At 41.6% G+C, this 9,049-nt stretch overlaps 1 protein-coding gene across 1 annotated transcript; it reads left to right on the top strand.

Annotated features, from left to right (window-relative positions):
• Nucleotides 1–3,516: 3,516 nt before the first annotated feature.
• Nucleotides 3,517–8,798, top strand: pcare2 (photoreceptor cilium actin regulator 2). The gene is made up of 2 exons (XM_051960874.1): nt 3,517–6,485; nt 8,222–8,798. Exons 1-2 carry the CDS (start codon nt 3,799–3,801, stop codon nt 8,289–8,291), a joined length of 2,757 nt encoding a protein of 918 aa, XP_051816834.1. The 5' UTR covers nt 3,517–3,798; the 3' UTR covers nt 8,292–8,798.
• Nucleotides 8,799–9,049: the final 251 nt, after the last annotated feature.

Genomic DNA, 9,049 nt, shown 5'->3' with positions numbered 1-9,049 from the left:
TCCTATTATTGCGGCACACCTGGGCGTGGGTGGCAGGGATTACACGCACGCCTTCAAACAAATATCTTGGCTCAGGTTTCAGGATGCTGTGGTGCTGTCATTTCCCCCTATCTGAGAGTGCAGATTTTTATAAACTGCTCATGCAAGAGACAGTCAGTGACCCTGCTGGTTTTCAACAATGCAAAGTCTGAAGTTGCAGTTCACTTTCTCTGTGTGAAATCAAAAGTCAGTGCCAAGAATAAGAACCACAGGCTAATACTACAGTAGAGTTAGTTTGCCACAGGCTGAGGCTAACCATGAGATCATGTCCTTAAGCCCTTGATGCCTGAATTGATTTACAATTAAATAAAAAACATTTTTGTGTGTGTTTTTGCTTTCCAGCTGATGGTAAAATAAGTGGAGATTGTTCCACATAGAACATAGATATATAATAGTAGCAGATACACCGATCCTACGAGAAACAAGTGCTTGCAAAAGGTTTCGAGGTACTTATTGAATATGCTCAAACCAGCATTTTGGGAATGGATACGCTATCTTGGTGGCAGTCTGAATGAAAATGGTATGTTGCAAATTTGCAACAATAGGTGTCAAGAAGTTAATTTTTTTTAACAATATTTTATGGTGTGATGTTTTGTTCATTTTTTTAGGCTGATTTCAAATTATTTCTAATAGAAACTTCATATTAAAAGTAAATGTTTCCTTATTTTTTATTTTTTTGGTTTTGGTTTTATTACTCTGCCATGGAGGCAGAGCTCAGTGGATTTATGTGACTACTGGCACACATGTGTCTGTTTGTCTGTCTGTTAGCAACATTACTCAAAACAGAGGATTTGGATGAAATTTTCAGGGAAAGTCAGAAATGACACAAGGACCAAGGATGCGGCTTAGAGTCTGGATCCACGGATTTGTTAAAGATTTCTATATCACTGGGAGATAGCGGCATTGTAACTATGACTACAAGTGAACACCATGTCAGCTGCCTGCTGGTGCTCACATGATTGCGATCCAACTAAAATATATCGCTGCAGACTTATCTGGACTTATCCGTCAGAAATGATACAAGAAACAATTGATTAAAGTCTGGGGTTGTTTCTGAGTCCCATTAATTCCCGCCACCCGCTACATATTTAGGTTGTGCGATTCAGTATCCGAACATAACGTACACATGCATAACACACGCCTGTGCTCAACGCAAGGTCATTTTGTTTGTGGGTATACATATATATATGTATATATATGGAAGTGGAAGTCATTGTCAAGTCTTGACACCCTGTGGCAAAATTGTACTAGAGGTATAAATTTACCTTTACTTTTAGAAAATCATTGGGTTATGTTGCTCTGTCTTTCATTTTGAGATGTTCTGTTGGATTCAAGTAGGGCAACATTCACAGCGTTCACTTTGTTCGTCTTGGGACACTCCTGTGTGACTTTGGCAGCAAGCTTTCGATCATTATCATGCTGGAATTTTCATCTTCTGCTAAATTTCTAGAGTTATCTTGTTAGCCCGTATTTTGGTACATTCGCAGGCCTTCACAGTTTCATCTATAAATGCCATCTTCCCAACACCTTTCGTACTCATGCAGCCCCATTTCCTACTCTGGTAGCTCTGGCCAGGTTCACAGCAAACATACTGGGCCCCAAGAATATGATGCCAATATTCATCAGGCTTCTATTCATGAGTCTTCAGGAAGGTTTAATCTTACAGGTTTGCGCCTAAGACCAGGTGGGAGTGTTTCTCTAACACTGGTTGATATTATGTAATGTTCTTTGTACTGTCATAGCTGTCACAGGAACTCTAATTTTGCTTTGTTGACCCTGTTCCAAGTTTAAACCACTTGTCTATTCTCGGTGCTCTGTTTCTCAGAGCTCTATTGTGCTTGTAACACATTGTCCGTTATTTTAAGAGGTCAGACAAATAATGGTACCATGATTTGTTCGACTGCTGCAGCCGTGTTTTGACAGATTTTTAGTTGGTCATCGACCTTTCAGTGTCCTTTGTCCTCTTTGTGAAGACTCATAATCAGATTTTTTAGTTTTCTCTGGTTTTGTGAAGAGCTCATATTTCCCCCAAATTTTGTGTTTACAGATTATTTTGTTGCCATATCCACAAACTCAATTTTGTTTCTATAATCACAAGTTTTCTAATGAGTGTGTGAGTGATCACAGGTGTATAGCTTATTGTACATATAAATAAACTACAGACTGTGTACGTCCACCTTGCATTGTTTGAGATTCTCAATTTTGAGTGTCATCAACAGGGTTTTTTCCTTATATTCTGGGCATTGTCACACTGCCAACTGAGCCCTTTGCTGAAGGACAATATAGCAGTTGTCACTTATTTTAGCAACACATTTCATTGTGTATTGTAAGACATAGACATATTATGATAGAATTTATTTAAAGTAATGAATAATTTGGAGCTGAAGCATTATAAAGATTACATCATTCACAAGATCAACATTGTGGAAACCTTCAAACTCGTAAAAGTGAATTTTTTTAACAGCGTTTTACATTTCATTACATTAATTAATGACAATAAATATTTAAACTCAGCTGTTGGTACATTAAAAATGATTTAACTTTATTAATGACTCAACAGCTACACAGGTATTGGCAAATTATTTTAATTGATGACTTATAACATGTCTATAAGGCATTAGGAAATGGTTTTCTGACTATCAGTTAAGCCAGTGTGGTACAACATGCTAATTTAAGGTAAGTAGGATATTAACCATAAATCTATGTTGTCTGTATGTGTTAAGCCTTTCATGCTGTCATCATTTTATTGACTGAATAGAGGGAAAAAAATTTCGGTTAATGCAGACGTTGACTTAAGTCGAATTCTGGATATCTATGTGTGAGTCACGTGTAATGGTTTTTCCTGGACGGAATTTCCTGTTAGGAACTTACCGTAAGTAAGGGCTGTCAAGCTGTCACTTTGACATGAAGATAGATGAGCGAAACCTGATAAGTGTTCAGCATATCAGGAATTCACACAGCGCAGAGGAAAGATCTCTATCTTAAGTTTCAATTTATTTTTCTCATAAAATGTCAAATACTTGACACAGATTTCCTGCAGGTCACATGTTGGCTTCATATACACCCAGCATTTACAGAAAAGGCTTTCATGTGTGAGTAAGCAGGCAAATGCTGGCAGAATTTTTTTTGAAAGGATGATCATAACACAAAGAAAAATCACTACATTTTTAAATGTACATTCATTGCCACCTATTTCTTATAACTTCAAAAACAGGGTTGTTTGTCACTCAAACAAGCCTACCAGTTGCATGTAAAACTCGCCAGCAGCACAGTGGATGAGGCTAAAAACACCACCTGACAAACTCGGCTCTGATTAACCTGATGAGCTTAAAGTCTTACATGTAAATGCTCAGTTGTGTATGTGCATGCCAGCTTGTCTGTGTATGTTGATGCACTTAACGTGACCATCTGTGTGAGCTGAAGGAGAGAGGGAAGAAACTCTCTCAATCCATCTTATCCACTCAACTCCTCGCCTTTGCCTTGGTTGGTTGTCAATTCACTCGACGGGTAGCAGGTATCTTTGCTGCACAGTTTGATCATATAATTTTGAGGAGAAAGGATAAAAGGACTGGAGAAATACACTGGAAGTAGCACATGGAGGGTGGACTACCAGCAAAAAGCCATTGCTGGACGATTCAAGAAGACTTTGCCTGAAAGACAACAATGGATTTACATTTTGGCTTTAATGACTTCTCCTGATTACTTTTTCTTTGAAGAAAAGAATTTGCTTTTTATTCTTGAATCACTTTGAATGCAAAAATGGGCTGCTCTCCATCAAAAGGAAAGTTATTTTCAAAGCCAGAAAGCCCTGTACTTCAGAAGGCTCTCCCGGCTGAAGCACCACTGGATGCTGCCGAAGGTAGACCTGTAGAGGTGGAGAACAAATGTCTGAAAACTATACAGAAAGAAAATGAACTTCCACTACCTGCTGAAGAATGTCCGGGCAAAGAGACTGCATGTTTGGCCTTCAACCAGACATCTGCCCAAATGGCACAAGACATTCAAGAAAAAGAAGTGAATGTGATGCCCAAAGAAATAGTCAATGATGTTGTACAAACAGATAAGATCAAAAAGCTGGAGAAACGAAGGAAAAATAAAGGCAACAGAAGGTCTACTGACAAGAAGAGGAAATCCTCTATAGCTAAGACAAAAGTAGACTTCCCACCACACATGGTGAGGGCTCACCAGGCAGCCTATACCTTTCTGAATCCAAACATCTCCAAATATGAAACTCTGTTGGGACTGCTGGACCAGGCCGCCCAGACACAGCTGTCCCTCCAGCCCATGATGTCTGGTCTAGTGTTACGCTTTGAGGAGATCAACCAAGCACTGGAGGAGATGGCCGAGGAGGGGGAGCTGATGTTGAAGGAGCACGGGGACTACATGGCCTTACCTTCTGGGATGATGGGCCCAACTGTAATGTCAGCTAAAACTAGCACTGATAGAGCCAAGCCCCTCGATCCACCTCCCGATCTTTTACAGCAGCTGCTCCAGCACTCAACAGAAAAAATGAGGCAGGTGGCAGCCTCAGTCCAGGCACTGGGTGAGACCACACTCGAGGAGGCGGTGGAGTATTATTCCTCCCTCTCCAAAGTGCTGGTTGAGAAGCTGCAGGCCAAGCAGACAGCAGAGAAGAGGTTGGCTCAAGTGCTTGCTCGGGTAGAGGTGGCAGCCATGAGGAAGTCTAACCCAGAGGACTCGGCATTGCACAGCGAGGACAGCGGAATTGGGGGAGAGAACGAGAGTCTGACAGGGTCTGAGAGGCACCGCCGCCACCGTGGGAGTGCTGGATCAGGAAGTTGTGGATCTGGGGCCAACGTTCGAGGTGCATTTGACAGTCTGGCTGGTAATTCCCCCAACCTGGTAGGCCACAATGAAGATGATGAGGAGGATGAGGATGATGATGACGATGACGACGAAGAGTACGAAGATGATGAAAGTGACAGGCCTCAGAGGAAGAGATCGAGCTCTTCCCCACCTGATCCCAGTCAGGCTCTTCGTTACATGCATGCAAATGATCTTCAGGAACAGCAGCCTACAGTTAAACGACCCCTCACTGCAGCCAAGCCTGAACACGCTTCATCCACTAGGTATACAACTGTAACGATGGCGCTACAAAGGAGCCAGAAGGACTTGGATCAGAGAATTAAAAAGATGTCTGAAAACAAAGAGCTGGCAGGGCCTCTTTATAATGTGTATAGAGCTGGATTAAGGAGGCATTCATTAAATGGATCAGCAGGTGCACACAAAGGCCCTGTGAGAATAAACCAGCCACCTTGCTCCTTACCAATGATAGCACCACAACCACCAAAGCGCCAGACTGTCAGAAGGCTAATAAATAGTTTTAGCCAAGGGGTTGATGGGAGACCAGGGCAGAGCCTTGCTAACGTTCCACCTCATATCAGGAGGCCCAAGAAAAGTGGGGTCCTTCTGCTATCTGACACAGTCAATCGCAATGAAGGGGTATTAGTCATCAATGGCAACAATAACAACAACAGCTGGCCTGACAGCAGGGATGACCTGGACATGGACAATTTACCACCTCCACCTCCAGAGGTTCTGATGGACAATTCCTTCCAGAGTACTGAAGGCCTACTGGGAAATGAGGAAGGGCTGCAGGGAGATTCAGGCCGGACTCTCCCAGTGATAAACCAAAAGGCAGGAATCTCCCAGCGTCTGAAAGCATCTGTGCAGAATGTGGAAGTGCTGCCAAACCGAGCAGGTGTGAGGCCAAGATCGATCGCTATCTCACCTGCCCATCCTGTAAGGCAGGATGATGTAATGGGGGTACAAGATGAAGAGCAGCAACAAGAAACAGATGTAGATCCAGATACTGAGAAAGCTAATTGCCTCTACCAACAGGCACGTAAGATCATTCACCTGCGTGATGCAGTAGAATCTTCTGACAGGAGAAACATTGTGGAAAGAGTGACTTTACCCCGTCAAGACAGAATGGGCCAAAGGTGTGAAAGCACTGAATATTATGAGGATGAGATGCCTTCTTGCAGCCCTCCTGTGACAGCACCACCTGTCTCTAGAGTCCGACTGCCACCATCTGGTCCCTCTGTGCGCCACAGATATCCAAGTCCGCCAGTATTCAGACCACAGTCTACATCATCTCGCCCCTGTTCTCCTAGAACAATAGTACGTGCCACAGACAACCCTCCTGAAGAGATCATTCCATCTGTGTCCTTTCGAGATGCCCGCTCAGTGTTTTCTCGAAGTGATTCACAAAACTCTCAGGCCTGCCTCTCCTCTGGAAGTTCTGTGCTTCCCAGACCATGGGGAGAGGCCTCCCGAGGAAGGTTAACAACCAGAGGGATTGGTAGCTCCACGCGTCGCACCCAATCAGAACAGAGGCCTAGCATGACTTCCCATGCAGAGTTTTGCAAAGATGTCAGATCTACTCAGACCAAGGAGAATGAGCCTGTTGTCTCAAGTTACAGGTAAGTATTACCAAAGCACTTGAGGGTCAAAGAAAAGTAAAAGAAGTACCACCCATACTCGCTCTATTATAAGTGTGTACTGACCAGTGCCAGTTATACTTGGAAATGTGTCCATCAGAGTCCATTTTTAATAACTGATTTTTCAAGTCCTTACTTGAGTGTTGAGACAGTTATTCAATACTATTAGTATTAGGCATTATTTGACCTCCTGAGGTTTCAGACTAAAGAGATGCTGACAGTGATAGCAAGATTTAAAACTTTTTGGTCCCTCCAAACTTTCCAGTGCAGACAATTCATAATCCCAATTAATTATGTGATCTAAAACATAAACAGTTTCTAACTGAAGTGAACTGCAATTTGTCTATACTTCTAAATATCACTACAGCAAACTAAAAGAAGATGAATAAGTTGAGATGGCATGCTAATAATCTTTCCACCAGTTTCATTGAATGCTGGACAGGATGGAGAGCAAAGTGGTCTGCAGATTTTATTGTAGGCCTTATGTTGTGGTTTTAACCACAGATGTTCGAAATCTGGCTCTCAGGCAGGTGAACGAAGTAGGTGAACCAGTTTAGGTGTTCTCAACATCAACAGTTGCTGGAATCGGAAAAAAAATCTGATGAACATACATTTTAAAAGATCTTCCATAATGTGGCTATTCCACATCCACCTGTGTAGCAAAAGGTCTGTTACCAGACAAACCTCCTGATATTTGTCAGTATCATTAAACAGAACCAGAGTAAGGATTAGATCCTTGTAATTAGGCTGTTCTTGGTGTAATTAAAGCATCCAATATGGTTAGTTGGACCTTTAGTGACTGCTTGTTTTGAATCCACACAGATGGCTTTTGACTCAGTCATCTGTCTTACTGTGGATGACATCAGCATGTCTGGCCATCTGCATTCCAAGCACAAACAAAAAAACAGATCTGACACACACACCTTTTGTTTACCTGTTTACCATATGCCAAGTGGCTCACGTCATTCAAGAATTAGCGCTCAACTTTCTCAACAACCTACGTCATAGCTCGTCATTTTCTTCAAGATTGTAGCTACTTAAAGTTTTTTTTTCTATTATTCTGTCATTGTACATATTTGGGGGAAAAAAATGGCCCACACCTGACTACATTCAATTCAACATCAAGAAACAGGTGCATCATTCTGACAATGCTCTATTGTTAAAAAGCAATTTTCATCAAGACCTTTCTCCTCAAACCTAGAGCAGCCTCAGGCACTAACAATCCCTGAAAATGAAAGCATTGCGCAATTCTCACAGACAAGATGACAAAGTGAGTCAACTTAAAGACAGTGACAACAAAGGACAGATTGTGCTGTCAAATTCCAATCTCTGCTCTGAGTAACAAACACTTTGAACTATTTTTTTTTCAGTCAAAGTGATTTTGCACTGAGAGGAAAAACTAATAGCTTCTCACGCAAAGGATGACCATTTTTGTAGAACTTTACCTCTGAAGAGATTAACACTAGGGATTTGTGCTTTTTTCAGAGAGTGCTGGGCCACCTGCGGGAAAATCTTTGTCAACCAGTTTAACTCTAATTTAGATCTACAGTGCAGCCACAGGTGCATGCCATGAGCTCACCCCCTGCTTCTAGAAAAGCCACCTGGCCTAATCCAGATTGGATTAGCCCTCCTAGCCCACTCTCCACCCCTTCAGATCTCCTCAACCTGCCACCCTACATAATCCACTCATGTACTCTAACTCTTTTCCCCACCTACAGGCCGGGCAGCCCTCTGCTGACAGGAGATGACGGCCAATTGGATCCAAGTGTCACTGTGACGACAGCCTAGAGCCCAGCTGTGATTGGTTGCAGTTTCAAAAGTAAAATCCTAAGTGAGAAGGGAATGACAAAAGGGATTACGATGGATTAGCAGGGATTTGAAGTTTTCCTCTTCTTTGTTTCCTTTTCTACTAAATAAAGATTTGTTCCAAAAGTGGGCTTTAGATACATTTAAGATTTTAATCTATTTGGATGTTAAGGGCCCAAACAGAATTTGTCACAATTTTTCTGTAGGGCATACTTAATCTGTACTGAATAATATTCTACTTTACAGAAAGCTAAAGACACATTTTGTTAAAACAGTTATTCGCACTTTTAAATCCCCAAATGTCCTCTAATTTCAATATTAAGACCTGGGAGAAACTTTTGGCTGTTCTACCAAAATCAAAGTGTTCACTTTTAACTTGCATATTCATCAGTGTTACTTCATTTTTTATATGTATTTAATTTTGTGTTTGGATGGTTTGTATTAGCGTCCTGTGTGTTTTCTACCTCGACTGTGTCCCAATAAAAGGGAAAAAAATCTGCTCAAAACCATAGTAATTGCATGTTTTCTTGGAAACTTGTATATGTAAGGAAACTTTAAAGAGATATTTTCCTTCTTTACCTGGTAAACAAACACAGGTTGATACAACTGTGAGTATAAAACTTCATGTGAATACAAGTGAAGCAAAAACAGGGACATGCACAGTGTTTCAGTTACACTTCTAAAACAGATACTGGACTTCCAAGAGCCACATTTTAAAAGAGGAAGGATTTGAAGTTACT

The sequence above is a fragment of the Acanthochromis polyacanthus genome, chromosome 16 (genome assembly GCF_021347895.1).
Source record: "Acanthochromis polyacanthus isolate Apoly-LR-REF ecotype Palm Island chromosome 16, KAUST_Apoly_ChrSc, whole genome shotgun sequence".
Classification (NCBI taxonomy): Eukaryota; Metazoa; Chordata; class Actinopteri; family Pomacentridae; genus Acanthochromis; species Acanthochromis polyacanthus.
The sequence above is the reverse complement of the archived record's forward strand: the minus strand, read 5'-3'. Positions and strand labels throughout refer to the sequence as shown.

Coding starts and splice junctions, on each gene's coding strand:
- pcare2 (XM_051960874.1), top strand. CDS start 3,799: ATGGGCTGCTCTCCATCAAAAGGAAAGTTATTTTCAAAGCCAGAAAGC. Junction 6,486..8,221: donor CCTGTTGTCTCAAGTTACAG/GTAAGTATTACC, acceptor CCCCACCTACAG/GCCGGGCAGCCCTCTGCTGA.